The 23,750-nt window shown below is 35.1% G+C and overlaps 4 protein-coding genes across 4 annotated transcripts; 2 read left to right on the top strand and 2 right to left on the bottom strand.

The window, feature by feature from the left end:
- On the top strand, positions 5,049 to 7,027 carry LOC104711225 (myb-related protein 306). Its single transcript, XM_010427904.1, has 3 exons — positions 5,049 to 5,435; positions 5,735 to 5,864; positions 5,980 to 7,027. The coding sequence occupies exons 1-3, from the start codon at positions 5,303 to 5,305 to the stop codon at positions 6,713 to 6,715; spliced, it is 999 nt and encodes a 332-aa protein (XP_010426206.1). The 5' UTR covers positions 5,049 to 5,302; the 3' UTR covers positions 6,716 to 7,027.
- Positions 11,747 to 12,970, bottom strand: LOC104715370 (putative F-box protein At1g57580). The gene is made up of 2 exons (XM_019229980.1): positions 12,633 to 12,970; positions 11,747 to 12,401 (listed from the first exon to the last, which is right to left on the bottom strand). The coding sequence occupies exons 1-2, from the start codon at positions 12,968 to 12,970 to the stop codon at positions 11,747 to 11,749; spliced, it is 993 nt and encodes a 330-aa protein (XP_019085525.1).
- On the top strand, positions 13,644 to 15,311 carry LOC104711224. Its single transcript, XM_010427903.2, has 5 exons — positions 13,644 to 13,969; positions 14,283 to 14,365; positions 14,448 to 14,728; positions 14,813 to 14,906; positions 14,997 to 15,311. Exons 1-5 carry the CDS (start codon positions 13,688 to 13,690, stop codon positions 15,184 to 15,186), a joined length of 930 nt encoding a protein of 309 aa, XP_010426205.1. The 5' UTR covers positions 13,644 to 13,687; the 3' UTR covers positions 15,187 to 15,311.
- LOC104715369 (probable LRR receptor-like serine/threonine-protein kinase At3g47570) lies at positions 15,485 to 16,660 on the bottom strand. The gene is made up of 2 exons (XM_010432782.1): positions 15,820 to 16,660; positions 15,485 to 15,726 (listed from the first exon to the last, which is right to left on the bottom strand). Exons 1-2 carry the CDS (start codon positions 16,658 to 16,660, stop codon positions 15,485 to 15,487), a joined length of 1,083 nt encoding a protein of 360 aa, XP_010431084.1.

Raw genomic sequence — 23,750 nt, 5'->3', positions numbered from 1 at the left:
AAGAAACACAACAAAACAATAAAATTCTCTAGTCATAAATCGGACATGTGTTAATTTGATAAGACAATAAGAGAAAATTTATTTAGGAATCCCTGTGTATATATATATGGCTTCATAACTATTTTAAATTATTAATCATAAATTTATGTATATATATATATAAGCTAAGTTGATATATTAATGTATGACTTTCTCTTTTTTTTGTTTAAATTGAATTTTCTCATAGAGCTCACTATATAACAATTATTATATTGTATTTTTTAAACTATATGTTGTACTATACTCTGTAACATGTTATAAGTTAGCAAAAATTTCTTTAAGTTTCAATTTATAAATTTATAAATATGCATCATTTTTATTTTGATATTTTTATAAGTTGTTAAAATACGATTAAGGTCACTAATTATAAATTTGAATTGATGTATATTATGTGTAACGATTTTAATCTATAGTATTTGTAATTTATCGTCAAAATTTTTTATTTAGATATTAAAATTTCAATTCCAAAACTATAAAATTTATTACATCCAAAAGATTAATACTCATTTTTTAAAATTGTCAGAATTTTAAAAATTAGAAAAGAAATAATAAATTAAATTATAGATAAATTTATAGAGGTTTTACTGTAGACTATTGTCAAGGCATCTGGCGTTGTATTCGAAAATCACATATTTTCACTGAAGTATATAGAGAGAATGTTATCTTATGGACAACAAGTAAGATCTGTATCCATAACATGCAACAGTTAGAAAATTAAATTTTGATATGTATTGGATAATCTAAAAGGTTACATGAAAATTATTAGAATTTGTTTTGGATCTAAGGGGATTATAGATCTCAACTCTGGATCTCTTAGTTAAAGAAGAAATAAAACCTCAAGATGATAAAGGATTGTTTTACCGATTGTTTTTGATGCTCAAATTGGCTATTAAACCTATTAACGTCAAAAGAGGTATCAGTGGTGTAATGATGCAGTAAACATACCAATAGAAGTTCAGAATCATATAGATATTTACATATAGATTGGCCAGGCAACAAATTTACAATATAATATTCTTCAATAAACATATATATGTAATATGTGTGCACATTGTGCTATGCATGCACTGATAATGTCATAATGAGTCGATGGTATCACAAACTAAAAGCATAATCTCAATGACCAGACAAGAACATGTTTTTTGTTGAATTTTTATCAGTCTAATAAACGATACCAACAACGTAAATATACTTTTATCAAAAAAAAAAAAAAACAACGTTAATATATAGATTTTGAAATATACACATTAACAAAAACATACACATTTTCGAATTCTGATATTCGGAGTACTACAATACAACTAAGATTTGTAGTATAAAAAAAATAAGAATATTTATAGGTATCTATGTCACAATTTTAGTCAAAGTAAACTTATTACCATCGTCCTCGAGATATGGGTTACGTATACAGAAAAAGACGTGGCGTATGGGGTTTCAACCTATTTTGTTCAATGATGTTTCTACGGCCCGTTGAATTTGTATTTCGTTATTTGATTTTCTTTTAAAACACTTTATATTTTGTATTATTTAGATAAGTATAATAATATTTCTTATCCAATTTAAAAGCTCAATACACAACGACGACGCGCTTTGCAACATTCCTCTCGTTTCTAGTAATTATTTTTTGAATTCCCCTAAGTGATGTTTAAACCGATCCTTGTGTAAAGAAAACAAATCCCCCAATTACTTTATAACCTAAATATAACCAACAGGTTCAGCATCACCAAAAGATCTATATGTGTGGACAATTTCCTTACTGGGAATGTGGGGATATGTGTTACAATTATGTTTTATCAACGGTTCAAACTCAATATCTACAAAAGCTCACACCACTAATGAACATTTTTACATGTTCGACTAAATTTTCATCAATTCAAGTTTAGCTACTTTTTTTGGTATATTAATTTTTGCTAGTTATTATACGGTGTCTTTTGATGTATCCAATTGTGAATTGTCCATATTTGATTAATAGTAAGGGTACTATTTTCCGGTTCATGGTACTCAATTTACTATAAAACTAGATTATGACCCGCGGTACACCGCGAGACAAAATTATTTATAACTAAAATATTTAAATTATAAGTTATATTTGTTGGTTAAATATGTTATAATTATATAATAATTGTTAAATAAATCATATAATATCGTAATATAATTTATTTTTTACATAATATTTATTTAATCAATTTAATTAGATATGTCTATTCTCTGATATTAACAGTGTTAACAAAATAATGAAATGATGTTTTACCCGTGTAACACCAAATTAATGATATTTTTTAATTTGTATAAATATCGATAAAACTCGTCCCGCTATATAACCCCGTCCCGAGATATTTTAACTCACACTATATCATCTTAATTTTTAATATTTATTATGTATTTATGGTATAATATTTATCATATTTAAAATTTTAAAAGTTTTAAATATTTTTCATATTTTACCTTTTAAAAATCTTTAAAATAAAGAACCGGAATAAACCAAAGAAAATTTTTTAAAGTTTGAATACCTGATAAATCAAGGTTTATATCCGAAAACCGATTCACTATCAAGACAGAAACCGATCGGTTTTTACACAGTATCCGAATCCGATTAAAATCGGATTTTTCGGATCGGTTCGGATCGGTTTAATCTGATTCGGTTTATTTGCCCAGGGCTACTTTCTACTCATTTGTATTCAGAATCATTTTGGTCTCTTTTATAGTATGACTCTAAACCATTGTCCAATTTTTTTAGACGATGTGGGATATTGTACCCGTATTTTTTGTTCATCTATTAAGTAATATATGTCCGTTTTTAAAATTTTATATTACATCATATGCAGGAAAAATTCACAATTTTTATTAACTAAATGTATTATAGAATAATTCAAGATAATTTAAATATAAATTCAAATAAAAATGAAAAGAAATCATATATTTATGTTTGAATGAGGTAGAAAGATTTTCTTATTTTTAAAAATCTTACCTATAATTAATTTTGAAGTTTTGGTAACTAATATTAAAATCAGNACTTTATAACCTAAATATAACCAACAGGTTCAGCATCACCAAAAGATCTATATGTGTGGACAATTTCCTTACTGGGAATGTGGGGATATGTGTTACAATTATGTTTTATCAACGGTTCAAACTCAATATCTACAAAAGCTCACACCACTAATGAACATTTTTACATGTTCGACTAAATTTTCATCAATTCAAGTTTAGCTACTTTTTTTGGTATATTAATTTTTGCTAGTTATTATACGGTGTCTTTTGATGTATCCAATTGTGAATTGTCCATATTTGATTAATAGTAAGGGTACTATTTTCCGGTTCATGGTACTCAATTTACTATAAAACTAGATTATGACCCGCGGTACACCGCGAGACAAAATTATTTATAACTAAAATATTTAAATTATAAGTTATATTTGTTGGTTAAATATGTTATAATTATATAATAATTGTTAAATAAATCATATAATATCGTAATATAATTTATTTTTTACATAATATTTATTTAATCAATTTAATTAGATATGTCTATTCTCTGATATTAACAGTGTTAACAAAATAATGAAATGATGTTTTACCCGTGTAACACCAAATTAATGATATTTTTTAATTTGTATAAATATCGATAAAACTCGTCCCGCTATATAACCCCGTCCCGAGATATTTTAACTCACACTATATCATCTTAATTTTTAATATTTATTATGTATTTATGGTATAATATTTATCATATTTAAAATTTTAAAAGTTTTAAATATTTTTCATATTTTACCTTTTAAAAATCTTTAAAATAAAGAACCGGAATAAACCAAAGAAAATTTTTTAAAGTTTGAATACCTGATAAATCAAGGTTTATATCCGAAAACCGATTCACTATCAAGACAGAAACCGATCGGTTTTTACACAGTATCCGAATCCGATTAAAATCGGATTTTTCGGATCGGTTCGGATCGGTTTAATCTGATTCGGTTTATTTGCCCAGGGCTACTTTCTACTCATTTGTATTCAGAATCATTTTGGTCTCTTTTATAGTATGACTCTAAACCATTGTCCAATTTTTTTAGACGATGTGGGATATTGTACCCGTATTTTTTGTTCATCTATTAAGTAATATATGTCCGTTTTTAAAATTTTATATTACATCATATGCAGGAAAAATTCACAATTTTTATTAACTAAATGTATTATAGAATAATTCAAGATAATTTAAATATAAATTCAAATAAAAATGAAAAGAAATCATATATTTATGTTTGAATGAGGTAGAAAGATTTTCTTATTTTTAAAAATCTTACCTATAATTAATTTTGAAGTTTTGGTAACTAATATTAAAATCAGTGCATTAAATGTAAAAACTTTCCAAAAAATATTTTTGAGCAAAAACTTCTACAAAAATACTAGTATAGATATACTAATATTTAAGACGTCTAGTAATTTTGTGGAGGAATGACATTATAATCATGGCACACACACGTATATAATATGCATGCAAATAGAAATATAATTTACAGGTTTACATGAAAGACTTCTTTTAGCCTGTTTCATTTTTATATATGTTTTCCTAATGGGTAACTAGAAGGTTTTAGTTACATCAATAGAAGTTATATACTTAAATTATATACAATTCACTCTCATTGTGGATCCATTTATACGATCGAATTAAAGTCTTTAAAGTCTAAACCCAATCAGATTGAATACCTAAAAAATAATACAAGTGTTCTCATGCATGTGGAGACAAAATTAGGGATTACTTTGCGATAATATGAAAGGATAGCTACAAAGAAAACTGAAGGCTAATATTAGAAAGAGAAAGCATGGAGTAATGGTGGGGAGAGAGAGAGAGAGGAGGCTGACTTTGGAGAGCAGGAGAGTAAATGCCTTTGGCTGTCCATGTTGACTCTTTGAAAGCAAAACCCCACCCTTCATTATTGTTACTTTTAACTCTATTATTATTGCTACTAATTCACTCATCAGCTTAAGTGCTTAACTCTCTCTATAAATATAGGCAAGCTCTCTCTCAACATCTTCAGACAAAACCAACCACACCACTTGTACCCCTTTGTCTTAAGTACTCTTCAACCCTACCATTTCCCAAGCCCTTAAGCAAATGTAAAAAACTTCAAAAGATTAACTTTTTCTTCGTCTATATATACATCTGATCATCATCAAAGCCCTTCTCTCTACTCATACCACAAACCGTTCCATTCTGGCCATAATCACCGGGTGATATACACACACATATATATACATAGAGGAGACTGAGATGGGAAGACCACCATGCTGTGATAAGATTGGAGTGAAGAAAGGGCCATGGACACCAGAGGAAGATATCATCTTGGTTTCTTACATCCAAGAACATGGTCCTGGAAACTGGAGATCTGTGCCTACTCACACAGGTATCTCTTCTAGCTTGATCTTTTATATGATTTTTGTTTTTGACGAAAATAATATTTTAATTTCAGTTGTTAACCCCTATACTCTTCACAAGTAGCCTTTAATGTTTTTTTTTTTGTTTTTTCTTGGGTTTGTGATTCTTTTGGTCTGGTTTCAATTTGGTTGGTATGATCATTTAATGAAAAGCAAAAATTGTAATAATATCCGATTTATTTCACCTGCTTTTTTGTCCACATATCACAAACTAAATTACTCTTATTAATGTTTTTTTAATTAAAAAATTATTGTTGTGGTGATTTAGGTTTGAGGAGATGTAGCAAAAGCTGTAGATTGAGGTGGACTAATTATCTTCGGCCTGGTATTAAACGTGGAAATTTCACTCAGCATGAAGAGAAGATGATTCTCCATCTTCAAGCTCTTTTGGGAAACAGGTAAATTCATACATATTCACATGCACATGATCTATATATGCGAAACTTCTTTTGGTATGTATAGAGAGATAAGGTTTTGAACTTTAAATAACTTGGGGACCAAATAATTATGAAGGTGGGCAGCTATAGCATCATACCTTCCAGAAAGGACAGACAATGATATAAAGAACTATTGGAACACTCATTTGAAGAAAAAGCTCAAGAAGATGAATGATTCTTGTGATAGTACTATCAATAATGGTGTTGATAGTAAAGACTTCTCTTCATCAAACAAAAACACTACTTCACATCAAAGCAACAGCTCTAGCAAAGGTCAATGGGAGAGAAGGCTTCAGACAGATATCAACATGGCTAAACAAGCTCTTTGTGATGCCTTGTCTCTTGACAAACCACAAAACCCAACTAATTTCTCTTTAACCGATCTTGGTTATGGTCCATCATCTTCCTCTTCCTCTACCATCACCACAACCACCACGAGAAACACTAATCCATACCCATCTGGGGTCTATGCTTCAAGCGCTGAGAACATTGCTCGTTTGCTTCAGAACTTCATGAAAGACACACCAAAGACCTCGGTGCCCTCCCCAGTTGCAGCCACCGGGATGGCTATCACCACGGCAGCTTCTAGCCCTAGCACAACCGAAGGAGATGGAGAAGGGGTTGACCATTCTTTATTCAGCTTCAACTCAATGGATGAAGCTGAAGAGAAGCCTAAACTATTAGACCATGACATTAATGGTCTAATTACACAAGGCTCTCTTTCTTTGTTTGAGAAATGGCTCTTTGATGAGCAAAGCCACGATATGATCATTAATAACATGTCACTAGAGGGTCAAGAAGTGCTGTTCTAGTCTTTTAGAAGAAAAAAAAAGATTGACGATTTACTAAAGGAACGACGAGGCTTAGTTATAAACAAGTTGTATAATTAAGTACTCTTTAGTTTTGTTTTAATCCTTAATTATGTTTCAAATTGCAGTAATTAGGGATCTTAGTCTTGATTAGTAGTAACTTTTAAGTTTTAACACGATTTTTTCTCTACTTTTTTTTGGGAGATGTTATCTTCTTTTTTTTGTGTGCTCTTTGTCGACGTGGAGATGATATCTTCTATGTAGTAGAAACTCAAACGTGTGCATCATCTTTATTAATGTAACGTTGTTTTTATATATTGTGGCTCATAATTTGGTTATACAAATTCATGCCACTTAATTGATATTGATGTGGTTAGGTTTCAGATTTTATGTTTCCATAAATTTCAATCAGTAGGTAGAACATACATTTCTCCTTATTACTTATATAGAATTAAGATGATCTTAATCTATTTAATTTATTGAGTAAATTTATTTAATTTGTACTGATAGTTTCTTTTACTGAAACTTATAATCACAATTGTTATTTCCTGTCATATATAACTAACTTACGATAATGTATCATTGATTTTCATAGCTTGTATATATGTTGTAAATATATGAGAAATGTGTTGTTTCAAGAAAGTTAAAGACCAAAATCTAGTTTTGCATAAAAAATCTAGTGGTTCGTAGGAAATATAAAAACTAATACTAAAAGCTACTAACAAGAGAACTACGAAAAAAAATAAAAAGTGAATTAAATGTAGAAGAAAATGTGAGTGTTTGACTTGTGCCTCCTGTGAAGCACAACGTGCATGATCCAAGCAGATATGCTTTTACCTTAGGCCTTATTAGCCACATCGCAGATTATAATGTCACACTGTCTCACACCCAACTCGTTGACTTTTTTTTTTTTGGTTTACAAATATGTAGAAGGAATGAAGGATGAATGATACCATTTGGGATAAATCACTTGATTGGCTGAATAGTGAATAGTGTGGAATAAATTAATTAACTGTTCTGATCTTTATTCAAATGTTTTCATGTTTTAATTTAAAATAGTTTGTTTTGATAGTAACGAACGTTTTCTGAAACCGAACAAAATTAATCGAAATTTATTGATAACAAATATTTTAATATAAAAGTAGAGAAAAAATATTAAAATACACTAAAAATCTGTAATATTATCTTTTTTTTTGGGACAACAATTAATTATTTTTATCTGTGTTATACACATTTGATATGAGACCGAATCCAAACCAAACCAACATTTTTCAGACAAACCAATTCAAAATATAATTCGGTTTTATATGGACCTTATTATTTTTGCCAAACCTGAAAAGTTAAACTGAAACCCAAGCGGCTAAGACCCTGAACCAAAATTAACTGAAAAATCCGTGCGCATGTTTACCTGCATCGCATTGTATGGTTCTTCTACGACTAATTTTGTTAAACAAATTACCTACGTACGTCCAAAATCACGTTTTTGTGTTTGCTCGTTTTGCCAAGAAGGTGCTGATATAAGCATCATCGTGGAGTTATTTTAAGAGAAGGTGATTAAGCTTTAACCAATTTACCAATAATCAAAGAAGAATGAAACAAGTAAATAGGTCTTGTCGAATTCGTTTACCCAAGGATGCATACTTTTGGCGTTTTCAACTTCAAGTATCTGTTCGTTTTCACCTGAAGATATACAGAGAGGTTTGAGAGGTATCTTATATAATATTTTTGACATCTATACTCACTTCTCAATTATTAAATGCTTTTAATTCATTGTTCTCAAGATTACATACATTATTTTTCATATTCAATAAATTTAAATAATATTCCTGTACTAAAAAATATATTGACATTTATGCAATTTCCTTTTAGTAATTATATATAGATATCATTTATCAATATTTTATATAATTACCATAACATTATTATTTCACAGAGGTATCATTTATCAATATTTTATATAATTATCATAACACTATAGTTTTACAAATAAGAAAGAATTAAATATTAATATTATAATTTTGGACAAAATAAATTTCCGATAATTAAAGACTTAAATATTAATATTATAATTTTGGAAAAATAGAATGTGATGGTTATTAAATTCTTTACTAAATTCAAGCTATAAAAATATGATAATATTATAATAATTATTTCTTAACAAAAAAATTATAATATTTGTTTCACAGTTTTTTTTGCCAAAAATTCAACTCAATTTATTCTAAAATAATTTCAAGACATCAAAAAATATGATATATATATATATATGTTTTTAATTTTTTTTTGACAACATGGTACAAGATTGACTCAAACAAGCCAATACGAAGGAACATTATTTACATAGGTAACTAAGTGCGGAATTGTGCGAACTCGTCGCGCTAGATTATCCGCTTTACCATTCTGAAAGCGAGGGACGTAGACTAAAGAAAAAGAAACAAACTCCTCTTTATCCGCCTGTATGTCCTCCAGATAAAGCGTAAAAGCTAGCCACTCGGAAGGTGAAGACACCTTGTTGTTGCTTAATTCTTTGATTTATTGACGTTAATTAGCAGCAAATTCCAACAAGGAAACGGATTTGATAATAAATTCCTAGAAGAGAAAGGAATGGTTTTACTGTTTTTATTTCTTTAAAAAAGAAAACGTTATATATAGCATGTAAACAAGAAAAAAAGAGTTCATATTATTATATTTTTTAAAAAATTGTCTTCGTATTACTCATAATTTACTTAGATTAAGCACTCCTATCTTGTTTCAATATCTTATTCTCATTCACTATATTTAACTTTGTACACATTAATCATCATCTCTGTTAGATAGTGGGCTTCCAACTCAAAACCAATTGGTAATGAGTGGAGAGACCCATATCTTATATATACTATTTAAGATCTTACTCAACTTCCAATGTAGGATATTGTATCCCTAATACGTCCCTCAAGATGATGGCTTCTTTAGGCATTAATCTCGGTATATTCGGGCATGAATCGGCGGGCCAACTATTGGGCCGGGCCGATTGTAGATTGGGTTGAGTATATGCGGACCGGGCTCTGATACCATATTAGATAGTGGATTTCCAACTCAAAACCAATTGACTAGTCCTGGGCGTTCGGGTATTCGGTTCGGTTATGGATATATCCATTCGGTTCCGGGTATTTCGGATATAGGAGTTTAGGATCCATTCGGTTAATTTACTATTTCGGTTTGGATTCGGTTCGGTATCGGTTTTTCTCGGTTCGGTTCCGGGTATTTCGGATATAGGAGTTTAGGATCCATTCGGTTAATTTACTATTTCGGTTTGGATTCGGTTCGGTATCGGTTTTTCTCGGTTCGGTTCCGGGTATTTCGGATATAGGAGTTTAGGATCCATTCGGTTAATTTACTATTTCGGTTTGGATTCGGTTCGGTATCGGTTTTTCTCGGTTCGGTTCCGGGTATTTCGGATATAGGAGTTTAGGATCCATTCGGTTAATTTACTATTTCGGTTTGGATTCGGTTCGGTATCGGTTTTTCTCGGTTCGGTTCCGGGTATTTCGGATATAGGAGTTTAGGATCCATTCGGTTAATTTACTATTTCGGTTTGGATTCGGTTCGGTATCGGTTTTTCTCGGTTCGGTTCCGGGTATTTCGGATATAGGAGTTTAGGATCCATTCGGTTAATTTACTATTTCGGTTTGGATTCGGTTCGGTATCGGTTTTTCTCGGTTCGGTTCCGGGTATTTCGGATATAGGAGTTTAGGATCCATTCGGTTAATTTACTATTTCGGTTTGGATTCGGTTCGGTATCGGTTTTTCTCGGTTCGGTTCCGGGTATCCAAAACAGTGTAATCTATTTTTTAAAAATATTATTTAAATAAAAATTTGATTATAATTTAACAGATATATCTAAAAACTTTCAGATATTTGGTTTGTTTAAAATATTTTGGTGTTTTGGTCTAAATATATATGATATTGGTTTGGTTTTTAGTATAATTTCTATTAACTTATCTAAATTAACACGAATTCTATTAACAAAAGTTTGATGTGGTGTAGTGGCCACTTCGCATGCTCAAGTTTGCTGAGGTTAGAGGTTCGATCCTAGCCTAAAACATATTTTTAATATGATTTCGGTTTGATTCGGATAACCGAATGGATATCGGTTCGGTTAATAACCGATATCCATGGATAACTGAAATACTATCCAATCGGTTATTGTCCACTAACCATAACCGAACTGGAACCGAAATTTCGGTTCGGTTTCGGTTCGGTCCATTTGGTTCGGTTTATTTGCCCAGGACTACAATTGACAATAAGTGGAGAGACCCATATCTTATATATACTACTTAAGATTCTACTTAATAATCTCATGCAATGCTCTAGATACATTCCGATGAACATATAACAATAAACATTAAATCGCTAAATCGCTGATCTCATCCTAACTCTTCTTGTAAATCCTAACTCTTTCATTATATATGATATTTATTCGTTTAGCAAAAAAAAATTAAATCGCTGATCTCAAAGTGGGTTCTACTTTCTTTAGTTTTGTAAATGCTTGGCCATTATATTCACGTCTCTGCTGGAACCTTTCTTATGCATTGAAGACGTAAGAAGAAGATTAGTGTTTTTTTTTTTTTTTTTGGGTTTGATTTAGACAGCTTTTTCGACTGTGGAGAAGGAAGAGTACTAATTTAGGTTTCATCATGCTTTATTAATTCATAATATTATTTTTTGTTAAAGAATTCATAGTATGATGTGTTAAGATAGTTATGTTGAAGTTTTAGATATTTGAGAGATTTTGTTCAAAGTGTTTAATACATAACTTCAAATAAAAAACTAGCATGCACACATATTAAACGTAGTGAACAAAAAAAAAAAAAAACTAGAAGAAACATATTAAAACACATGTTCATTGACTGATTGACCAAAAGACACATGTTCTCACACTTGATACGATGTTGTCTACTCCACTCTTCTTCTTTTGCTGTTGGAATTTCCCACGTTCGAAAACTTTGACGGAGGCTTCACCATCTTCTCCCACAGTATTGTGGTATTGGATTCCTTTTATCTTTTTGTGACCGATGTTTCCCAAACTTGTTTTCCCATATTTTCTGATAAAATTCCATCACTCACCAGTCCCATAATTGATCTTACACAGCAGATGCTTCGATGATCACAAGCCCATATCATCCCCTCTTTCTCCCGAAGTCCTATCACATAAGATGACGACGGTGCAAACTGAAAAAAGTCTATCGTGGCATCGCACCACACTAAAATCGAACCCATGAGCCCCCAATTGTTAGCTCTCAAGTCGTACCCATGAAGCATTCGCACGTTAGAGTTTTCGTGGTCATTCTTAGTCTCCATCAACACTAAACACATGCCGTCGTAAGCTTCCACGTTCCAACGAATCAGCCTCTTTTCGTCCAGCACTCCGTTCCGGATTCGCCTCCCGAGAACCCACTTGGGATCAGTGAGAATACTCTCGAGTGCATAATAAACGTATATCACTTTCTCTGTGGCCGATATCAAAGCTAGGCTCTTGTTGTCAGCAGCGAACAAGGTTTTCGAACTCAGTTCCTTGGGAAATCTGGTCGGGATTAGTCTTGCTTGCTCTGTTTCCGGGTTGAAAGCAACGATGCTTCCGTCGTTCCGTAGCCAGTGAAGAGATCCGTTCAAGTAAACAGGTTTTCTCATACGGTTGTCGAGATCGCTTGTACTACAAGTAATCGTCGTTTCCGAAAATTTCCATGAATCTCCTGCGTTAATCTCGAATCTATAGGTCGTTTCATCCAATTTTTTTAACTCAGTTATGCACACAATTTTAAAACTTTGGGTATTTCGATCAATTTGATCAACCGCTAACCCAACGTACATAATTGTGTCCCGCCTAGAAATTGGTAGACGACAAGGCAAACACCTTGACATGGGCTGATTCAAGAATCGAAACTTTTTTGTGATAGGATTTGCAACGCACACACCATTAACACCATCAACGGAGAATAAAAGAAGGCCAGAGCAAGAGCCAAGAATCAGACACCTCTCTGATACGTTTTCCGTCCTCGGTGGCTTAGAATCGCCCAAAGAGTGGTAGGAAATCAACTTAGAGCCATAGGGGGAGATGTGAAGTAAACCAGATCCGAGCCGAGAAAAGTACTCGGATTTAAAATACGGGTCGTTTGATATATGCGATTGGAGGGATCTATTTGTGCATTGGATCATCGCCAAAGATCGGAGATTCACTCTGAAGAGAATTTCGTTGAGGAGATGCATAGGTAAGCCGTCCATGATCGGAGTATTAATCAAGGTGCTTTGCTTACTTTTTGAGTTTTTTCTATTTTTATGATGCAATTGTTGCATTACATATATATAGTTCCTTCCTTGATTCATTAATGTTCATATATATAGTAATATAGACGTAAATCATGTAATATAACAGGAACTTCTAACAAGTAAACGGATTTGGCAAATATACGTATCCGTCTAAGAGAAGGAATGGTTAATTTTACAGTTTATTTCTAAAAAAGGAAATTTAATTTTTTTTTTTTACTTTATCATGTGAAAAGGAATTACAAAAAAGAAAACTATTATCATATCAAAAGATAGAAAGATTTATTATTATTATTATTATTTAAAAAATTAGATTATCTTTTATTTTTTAAATAAATCCAAAAAGAAAACATACAGTTTTTTTCTTCTTCAAAACTCTTTTACATTGTACATTAATTACAAATTCATCTTATCATTAATTAATTTATCATAAATTCATCTTAACATCAATTAATTTAAATTCGTAGGAGGTGACTTTTGGAGTTTTGAATGATGAACTGTGTGGTGTTTTGTTGCTATTAAAACGGCAAGTTATGCTCAACGAATGTTGAAAAACGGCTACTAGTTCATCTGCGATCCAACTCTTTTCTCACTTAAAAAAAAAAAAAAAAAAAAAAANTTCCCAAAAAAAAAAAAAACTCATCCATCCTCACTTCATGGATTGGATATGAAACAATGAGTCTTTCACATAACTTCAACTTCGCACCTAAAGATTCTCTATTTTACAAAACCTCCCCTTTTCTCACTTTACCCTTCTTCAACCTTCGCCTTCCCATCAAGAACAATCAAATCTTCTGCAAGAAAGCAAAAAGAAGCTTGAGAATGGATTCGTCTCAGGGGACTCAAGAGCAGAGAATTGTGATTCCGAACAGCCACAACGAGAAGCTTGTTGGTCTGCTTCACGAGACTGGTTCTACAGAAATTGTCGTCTTGTGCCATGGCTTTCGATCTAACAAGGTTAGTTTATTTTGATTTACGCTTTCTTCTCACTTACCCTCAATCGAATTATCAATCTGGAATCGTAATCAGTGATTCACCATCGTAAAGCTGCAACCTTTTTTTTTTACTCTGTTTTGTCTCCTCTCCTAGTGACTGAGATCTGAGATTAAAGTTTTGCCTTTAGTTCAACCTAACTTGAATGTTAGCTGGTTGTAGAATCCGTAAGCAACGCTGTCTTGGTTAATATTAACATGTAGAAGATGATTTATACAACATGGTTAGGAGTTACATATGAAATAACTTTGTCTTTGGCCTGTGAAACTCTCTGCAGAATAACCAAATTATGAACAATGTGGCTGCTGCTATAGAGAAAGAAGGGATCAGCGCTTTTCGTTTTGATTTCTCTGGGAATGGGTGTGTTCACTCTTTCTTGTGTTATCATTGAATGAAAGAAAATGGATTTTGATTTCATTTTGGGGTTTTAACATTGTTGCAGAGAGAGTGAAGGAAGTTTCTACTATGGTAACTATAGCCATGAAGCTGATGATCTACGTTCTGTTATCCAGTACTTCTCTGAAATGAACCGTGTGGTTCCTATACTTCTCGGGCATAGTAAGGGAGGTGATGTGGTCCTTCTCTATGCCTCCAAGTATCACGATATCCGCAATGTAATCAATCTCTCGGGACGTTATGATCTGAAAAAAGGTATCAAAGAGCGTCTTGGGGAGGATTTTTTGGAACGAATTAAGCAACAAGGATTCATTGATGTTGGAGATGGTATTGTTATTGCTCTTTGGTTTTCTTGCATTGTCTCAGATCGAAGCTCTAGTGTCTCTATATCAATGTGCTGATGTTTTACAGGAAAATCTGGGTACCGTGTTACTGAGGAGAGCTTAACTGAAAGGTTAAACACTGATATGCATGAAGCTTGCCTCAAGATTGACAAAGACTGCAGGTTGACATTTGCGGAGTTCTCTCTTAACTCATATTGTTTGTTGAGTTGAGATATAAATAAACAAGCCAATGATTGATATTGTAATTGCAGGGTCTTGACGGTTCATGGTTCTGGTGACGAGGTAATACCCGTGGAAGATGCGAAGGAGTTTGCGAAGATCATACCGAACCACAAGCTAGAGATTGTGGAAGGAGCTAATCATTGTTATACCGAGCATCAAAGTCAATTAGTTTCGACAGTTATGGAGTTCATAAAGACAGTCATTGTGAAGAACACCTAGAATTGAGTTACGTTTGCTTTATTACACAATGCAATCACCTTTAGAAACATGGAAGTTGTAATTCATGTTTAAGTTACATCAGCCTCATAACTAATATACAACAAGGTTGGAAAAACCTATCTCGACTTATATAAGTGTTATCACAATGGCAAAAGAAAAAAGTATAAGTACAGAAAGAATTATAAAGCTGAGAAAATCCAAATATAATTGGGAACATTGAGGATTAGTCTGCAAATTATAAAGCTGGTATATAAAAGATTCATATATTGTTTTGTCTGCAAATTCATTAACAAGCAAATTATGTTTTACACAGAAAAACAAGCAAAGATTCATATGTTTTACACAGAAAAACATGAAGAGTCGATTTGTCTGCAATGTCCAGTACTCTTTCAGGCAACGCCAACTTGGCGTAGCTTTGGAGGGTAAAGTTTTCCCCAAATAACTCATTGGTTGGTCTTTTTCCAGTAAACATTTCCAAAACGAGAACCCCAAAGCTATACACATCACCAAATATCGATGGTTGTCCTCCCACTCCGTATTCTACTCCATAGAAACAACAACAACAAAACTGTAATGACAAGTAAAATATACTGATTTTATTCATAGAACACTATAGATGTGTGATAGTTTTACCTGGTGCGGCATAGCCGATGGTTCCTCTGACCCCGGCCGAGCTTAATTGGTTGAAGAAGGAATCCTCGTCGAATTTGAGGAGAAGACGAGCCAGACCAAAGTCGCTAACATGGGCTGTTAGATCATCATCTAAAAGGACGTTGCTTGGCTTAAGATCACAATGAGCTATAGGCTCATGACAATTAACATGAAGGTAGTCCAGAACAGAAGCGACGTCTATGGCAATATTAAATCTTTCAAGAAGTGTCAAGGTTCTCGAGGGCCTACGAGTCTCTTCGACTTCCTCAGGGTGCAGCCACATATCCAAGCTTCCACTCGGCATGAACTCATATATGAGAATGAGAGCTCTGAATTCGTTACCATGGAAATCAATACTAGCGCAAGCCGTCAATAGTTTCACAAGATTACGATGCCTTATGTCCTTGAGGGATCCACATTCTGCCATAAAACTCTTCATTGCTCCACGTTTCTCCATGTTAAGAACTTTCACCGCAACAACTTTGTTCTCCGGAGGGAGCAATGCCTTAAACACAGTACCAAAACTACCTGACCCAATCAAATTGTTCGAAGAGAAGCCATCTGTTGCATTTTGAAGATCTCCATAACTTATGTTTTCATGAAAGGCCCCCAAAGTGAAAGGAGTAGAATCATTGGTCTCAAGGGTTCTCTTTCTTTTTCTGAACCGGCGTAGAAAAAATGATGTTGTGAACAGCAAAAAAGCAAAGCTATGCCCACACTGACCCCAATCACAAATTTCTTTGAAAGAGAGGAATGCTTTGTTCCCATTGGTGGTTCTTGCAGTGAGCATCTCTTTAGCCGTAACTCCCTGATGCCTCCACATAAATCTTTGTTTCCAAATACTGCAACTAAAGATGCATTTTGAAAATTTCCTTCTGTTGGCACTCTTCCTTCAAAATTGTTAACGGATAGATTGAGATACTGCAACATGGAAAAATTTGCAAGATATCCAGGTATAACTCCAAAAAGATCATTGTTCGACAAATCAATTTCTTTAATAGCCACCAAACCCCTTATATCTGGAATGTCTCCATCGAACGAATTTCCTTGTAGATAAATAACTTCCATCGAGAGACAGGTCCCCAAAGACCGTGGGAGTTGTCCTGATAATTTATTATCTTCAAGTGATAGTGTAACAAGGTTTTCTAGTCGCCCAACCTCTTCAGATAGAGAGCCGGTGAAAGAATTACGTGGCATGCTAAGGATAAGAAGGGGTGAAATTTGCATTATTTCCCGAGGTATAGTGTAACGACCCGGAACCTCGGTAGGAGATAGTCGAAAAATCTGAGTCGAGATAGTCGAGAAATCCGAGTCGAGATAGTCGAGAAATCTGAGTCGAGATAGTCGAGGAATTTTATCGAGGATCGAAGAATTTTATCGAGGATCTTATCGAGGAATTTTATCGAGGATCGAGGAATTCTATCGAGGATTTTTATCGAGGATTTGCCGAGAGTTGCCGATACTTGGTATCGAGGATTGCCGAGAGTTGCCGATACTTGGTATCGAGGATTGCCGATAAAATGCGGTAACCAGCGACGATAGAGTCCGACGATAAAACTCGATAAATCATGGGGATTTGACGACGGAAATGGAGAGTTCGAGACTACTGAAGTAGTGAACAGACGTTTGAACTGGGGAAATGGAATCCCAAGTTTACAGTGATCAGATCATTCAGGCTTGCAAGTTTCTGGATGAAAATTGGTTCGGACGAACAGGTTTGTAAATTGCCGAGAAATGGGATGGGAGGTTTCGGTACTTAGTCCGAAAGACAGTCCGAGTAAAATAGGAGTGATAGTGATAGTGATAGTATAGTGATAGTGGTAGTGAAGTGATAGTGATAGTGGAGTGCACTATCCGGAAATGGTTGCATCGGCAATCGATGGACCGGGCCGATGGACAAGGTGGCATGGTTTGGCCGATGGGCCGATAGTGGACTAAAAGGACTCGATATCTCGCGAAGATTTAAGCCGACTTATGGGAAAGGAAACCCGAGAGAAATGGAAACTCGCGGTAATGGAAAGGTGATCGGATAAGGATAGATGCGAGAATTATGGGAAGTTATGGGCGGTGAGACTTATCGTTCTAGGGCAACTTAGGGCGATTCGTGGATCCTATATAAGGGATAAAACCTTTAGGAATTTCCCTAGTTCCACATAAGAATCCGAGAGCCGCCGAGAGAGAGAAAGAGGAGAGTTTCTGTCGAGCTTAAACCGAGAGAGATCCTAAGTCTAGAGTTGAGAAGAACGGTAAGTGTTCTTCCACCTTGATCCGTCGATGGTTATGGTTATGGTTATGGGATATATCTCGGATACTAATGGTATCGATCTGTCCGTGTAGAAGCGGGGATCAGATCCGAGCATAGAAACCGAGAGATCAACACCTTAGGTCGATACCGAAGGTGAGTGCGTGACTGTGGCCGAGTTCCATGGTTGATTCTCTTGACCCGTGGTTTATTTAATCTTGTTAATTGCTTGTCTTATGGTTATGGTTTCTATTGCAATATGAATGATGGTTGGTCTAAGAGATTTAGGCGACTATCCATGGTATTTGATTGACTTGCGTGACTTGATTGGAATATTCCCTGTGTTAGATTGAGATCGTTGAACTGAGCCTAGTGAGACGGGATGACCGCTCCACTAAGTAAACTTTGTTTGCTTACGCCTCCTTTTATGGACGCAGGAAAAGATAGGTCCGATGATCGGGACTTTAGTGGCTGACCAGCTCGTGTGACGGAGGCAAGGGAAGAAGGAGGATGGTGGCTTTGGGTAGAAATATCCATGGCGTCATATTTATTTAGTTTACGTTATTTCCATGCATGGGACAAGTTGTTATCTCGTTGAATTGAACCTCTTAATATTTTAATGAATTCGCAAGTTTAAGTTAAGATTCACCTATTATTCATATTCGCTGTTGTACTTAGTTAATTATCGCATAAAATTCGTCGGCCCTAGAAAAATTTTATCGGCCAGTTTTGGTCCGAGTATGGGTTTTTTAGGGTCGGGGTCTTACATATAGTCCCATTCAACATATTATCCCCAATCCATAATTCTAGTAGGTGACTACAATTACCTAGGGTCGGTGGAACAATTCCTTCAAAATAAGTGTCATACAAGTAGAGTGACTCTAACCGAGAGAGGTTGCCGATAAAAGATGGTATATGTTTTGATATCCTATTTGAATACAGACTTAGCCCTGATTGGTAACGGCTGTTACTTATGGCGGTAAAGACTTTAACTTTAAAATTTTAGCTGTAGAGAATTTGACTGTAGAAACTTTAACTGTTAAAATTTGATTAGTAACAAATACTTTTAAAGCTATAGTTGTTACTTTTATTGAAAATAAAAATAATTATTATTGAAATAGATTTTAAAAGAAAGAGAAAAAAATAAGAATAATTATATAAAAATAAAATATGTAAAATATATATATAAACTTGTGGAGAGGTTTTAAATATAAAGGAAAGAAAAAAATAAAGTTTTTTTATTTGTTTAATTTTAAAGCCATTTTAAAGCCTGAATTTGAGGCTTTAAAAAATCTGAGAAAACAACGAAGAGAAAAAAAAAAGTAGCTTACAAGACTTATAAAAAAACAAAAGTCTAATTGGCAAATTATTGGCTGTCAAATCTTTTATTTTGTTTGAAGTCTTAAAAGTCTTGTACCAATCAGGACCTTAATTTCATCAATCCTAGAAGCTTCCCAAGAGAGGTCGGGAGTGGTTCCGACAACAGATTTTTCTCGAACCAAAGTGACTATAGACTTACAAGATTCCCAATCTCATGAGGAATGCTACCAGTGATGAAATTTGTGTCAAGGCTTAGATAGTTTAGCTCCCTGGACATATTACCAATGGAAGTAGGCAGGTCACTATAGGAGTATATATATATATAAGGGTCTCAATGTAATTAATCATCTCTAGGTTTTACCTAATCTCTCTGTATAAATATGTGTAATCATTCTCATTATCAATATACAATCATTCATTCCTTATATGGTATCTGAGCAGAACGCTCCTTGACCTAGTAAAAAAATAAATTTCACCGCCTCTCTTCTTCGTTCTCACGTCTCTCCACCATGGCCACCACACCAGAAACAGTCAACAGCGGCACTGAATTTGTCATTGTTGCCCCAAACACCACGCCTCTTCTTAACCTCAATTACATCATGTGGAAATTGCAGGTCCATGCTCTTGTTGATGGACATGGCCTTGTTGGTCATCTCTTATGGATCTGGTGAGATCCCTACCGTTACGATCACCACCAATGATGTTGTCTCTCCCAATCCTGATTTCGTTCAATGGCAGCGACAAGAAAAGCTCCTTTACAGCGCTATTCTTGGTTCCATCTCCCCCACGGTTCAATCAACTCTTTTCCGGACCATCAGTACTGCCGAGATCTGGTGTACCTTGGCTGATACGTATGCCAAACCTAGTCGGGCTCACTGTCGTGTGTTGCGTGATCAACTGAAACTCTGGAAGAAAGGTACTCATACCATTGATGAGTACATGCAGGGCTTGATGACGCGTTTTGATACTCTCGCAAGCCTTGACAACCCGATGGAGCATGAAACTCAAATCAAACACATCCTCGACGGTCTTCCTGATGAGTATCGCTCCATTGTTGATCAGATCAAGAGCCGTGACACTCCTCCAACCATCACGTACGTCCATGAACATCTTCTCAATCAAGAGGCCAAGCTTCTCTCCAAGGCTGCTGCACCCGTGTTTCCGGTCACCGCCAATGTTGCTGCTCACCGCTCCCACAACAACTCCAACAATAACAACAACAACTATTGTCACAAGAACTACAATAACAACCGAAGGCAATACAATTCTTCCTATGGTGGCTCCTCTTCGTCGTCTTCCAACGACACTCGTGGGTATAAAGGAAGGTGTCAGATCTGTAACGTGCACGGTCATAGTGCTCGGTGGTGTCTGCAGTTCCAGTCGCAAGGTTCACCATCTTTCCTGCCTACCAGCAGTCCTTTCCATCCTTGGCAACCTCGTGCTAATTGATGTAGCACTTTTTGTATCAATTATTATCAATCCACAATTTGCATTAATCAACACACTAAGAATACACAAAAATGCTTAATCTATTCTTAAACAGGAAAAGGTTCTTTTGTAACAATCTTAACTAACAAACTGATTAAAAGTAAGAAAACCGGACAATTCAAACAATGCAAACTCAAAGAAACAGAGCACAACTAGCAACAAACTGAAAATCAAGATTAAACAAGTGAACCTTGGACAAGGTAATTGACTTGGGAGATAGCTAATCAATCCTAGATGTCTAAGCAACAATCAAGAACAATCCTATGGCTAAGAACACTTATGCAAATCAATCCATTTCCATGATAGAGATTCTATGCTAATCAAGTGATAATCAACAATTTCCAAAGGTAATCACAAGGCCAGCATGCATTAATATCAAGTCTAAATACCACTAAGCCCCCTAATCATCAATTTCCATTGGCTAGGAATGCAAAGCTCTTGAATAGTTTGGTTCAGGAATTTCATCAAACACCTTGTGGGCATGGAAATCCTAATGCCTAGATTTAAGCTTGATGAAGGCTATCTAGCATTATTAACACTAAACAAGATAGGAAACACATAAATAAAACTCTAGACATCAAAGATCAATCATCTATCTCCCTAATCTACCTAGCCCAAAGCTCTAAGGATCTACTCACTCATCATCATGATTACACAAAGGGAAGGGTTTGATCTTTGTGAAATCATAATAAGAGATTGTAGATTAAGAGATTAGAAGAAGAAATTGCTATTAAAACTTAGAAGTACTCAATCATTCAACAAACTAAGAGTAAACAAGCTTAAGAACCCTAAGTGGCTGCTAAAACAAAAGATAAGATAAGAGATAAGTCTCCTTAATAGGTTTAGAGTATTTATAGGAAGGAAGAAGAGAACCTAGGTCAATCCAAAACAAACTGGGTCAAACCCGGGTCAAAAATAAAACAATTTTGGTAATGGCTCCAGCGGCCATGGTTTGGCCGCTTGTCTTGGCCGCTGGTGCATCCGCTTGCCTCTTTGTGAACTCCATCGACCATGGTTTGGCCGCTGATGCATCCGCACTTCCTTTTATGAACTCCATCGGCCATGGTTTGGCCACTTGTGCATGGCCGCTGATGCATCCGCTTGCCTGCCTATAAGCTCCATCGGCCAGCTCTTGACCGCTGGTCCTTGGCCGCTGGTGTACTCGCTCTACGCACGTCCTCTTCACTCGGCCACCGTTTGGCCGCTGATCCTTGGCCGATGATGGGCATGTATGCTTCTTGATCCCTTGTCACTTCTCCAATTCCACTCCTCTATGCTTCTTTGCACCAAAACAAGTCCAAATGCTCCAAAAGTGTTGAGATTACTCCAAGAACCTGAGAGATAACACACTAGATGCAAATGCTCCTAAAACAACCTAGAATGACATGATTATGCAAAAACAAGGCTTAAAACCCAGCAAAAACACAAGATATCAACTCCCCCAAACTTATCTCTTGCTGGTCCTCAAGCAAGATCCAAACAAAAAGTGAGAGAGAGAGGTTTAAAAATGGGATTCATAACCTAAAGGCATGAGATAAAAGATTCAAACCAAAGTCCTTAAATGCAGTTCAATGGTGCTAAGATCAATCAAAGTCCTTACAAATATTTTTCTATGCTTAACACAATGCACCACTCTAGTTCATTGATACTAGGTTTTTTTGTGTCTCCTAGTAGGTTCAATTAACCTTAAGTGTTGTAGTATTTAAGGTGTCAATCCAAATGGGATGTTGCTAGCAATCAAGATGCAATCAAGGAATCACAAGTCAAGCCAATTCAAGAAGAGTGTTTGTCTAACAATCCTAGAATGGTCAAAATGCAAAACGAAAATGAGTTACAGAACTAGAAACGAGATTGCATGACAAGAAGCAGAAATGAATAGAAACTTAAACGAGTCTAAACATGAACTACAAGAAAACGAGGAACGAAATAGTCTCGAGAATGTAATAAAAATCAGAAAGATAAAAGTCCTAAGGATAGGAGTAATTGATGTCGGTGGAGTATCCTAGTCTACTGAGTGTTTAACATACCACAAGCAATCTATCCCTAAACAATGAACATCACAACTTAGCTAATCCAATCTCTTGGTAAAAGCTACTCAGACTCAACCACTTCCATACCTAGCTCTCGCTAGAGAAACGTGGTCGAGCAGGGATGACAAACAANCCTCGAGTGAGTGATGGCGTTGGCTCGAGTAGCACGACTCGAACGACATGACAGCGCGACTGGAACGGCATGACGGCGCGACTCGAACGGCACGACTCGAACGGCACGACAGCGCGACTCGAGCTGGATGTATACGCTTCCACTAAAACGATGATAACTTTTGAACCACAGCTCCGATTGGATTGAAATAAACGGAATTAGAAAGATGACTCAATTCTCTACAACTTTGATGAAGACGTCAAAAGCTGAATCCCCCGACCGGTGGCTCGAAGGACGACACGAACGGCGACTCGATCGGCACGACAACGCGACTCGATCGGCATGACAGCGCGACTCGATCGGATGTGTGAAGATGGAATGATGGCTTGACCCAAGCGAATGTGTGATGACGGAGTGACGGCGCGACCCAAGCGGATGTGTGATGATGGAATGATGGCGCGACCCAAGCGGATGTGTGATGATGGAATGATGGCGCGACTCGAGACAGCCTGGCTCCAATGTCTCCAAAATACCTGAAATACTCCAAAATGCACGATGTATGCGAAAATAATGCAAGAACTACCTAAATATGAAAAGTGTACAAAAGAGAGTAGAAATTCATGCAAAACAATTAGTTATCCTAACTAGATGCGTGACAAAAACATGCTTAGCAGAGACAAAATATAGACATATCAACTCCCCCAAACTTATTCTTTGCTTG

The sequence above is a fragment of the Camelina sativa genome, chromosome 9, assembly GCF_000633955.1.
Source record: "Camelina sativa cultivar DH55 chromosome 9, Cs, whole genome shotgun sequence".
NCBI classification, from domain to species: Eukaryota; Viridiplantae; Streptophyta; class Magnoliopsida; order Brassicales; family Brassicaceae; genus Camelina; species Camelina sativa.
This window is presented reverse-complemented; position numbering and strand designations above follow the sequence as displayed.

Coding starts and splice junctions, on each gene's coding strand:
- LOC104711225 (XM_010427904.1), top strand. CDS start 5,303: ATGGGAAGACCACCATGCTGTGATAAGATTGGAGTGAAGAAAGGGCCA. Junction 5,436..5,734: donor ATCTGTGCCTACTCACACAG/GTATCTCTTCTA, acceptor GTGGTGATTTAG/GTTTGAGGAGATGTAGCAAA. Junction 5,865..5,979: donor CAAGCTCTTTTGGGAAACAG/GTAAATTCATAC, acceptor ATAATTATGAAG/GTGGGCAGCTATAGCATCAT.
- LOC104715370 (XM_019229980.1), bottom strand. CDS start 12,970: ATGGACGGCTTACCTATGCATCTCCTCAACGAAATTCTCTTCAGAGTG. Junction 12,402..12,632: donor GCAAATCCTATCACAAAAAA/GTTTCGATTCTT, acceptor GATTACTTGTAG/TACAAGCGATCTCGACAACC.
- LOC104711224 (XM_010427903.2), top strand. CDS start 13,688: ATGAGTCTTTCACATAACTTCAACTTCGCACCTAAAGATTCTCTATTT. Junction 13,970..14,282: donor ATGGCTTTCGATCTAACAAG/GTTAGTTTATTT, acceptor AACTCTCTGCAG/AATAACCAAATTATGAACAA. Junction 14,907..14,996: donor AAGATTGACAAAGACTGCAG/GTTGACATTTGC, acceptor TTGTAATTGCAG/GGTCTTGACGGTTCATGGTT.
- LOC104715369 (XM_010432782.1), bottom strand. CDS start 16,660: ATGTGGAGGCATCAGGGAGTTACGGCTAAAGAGATGCTCACTGCAAGA. Junction 15,727..15,819: donor CATCGGCTATGCCGCACCAG/GTAAAACTATCA, acceptor TCTATGGAGTAG/AATACGGAGTGGGAGGACAA.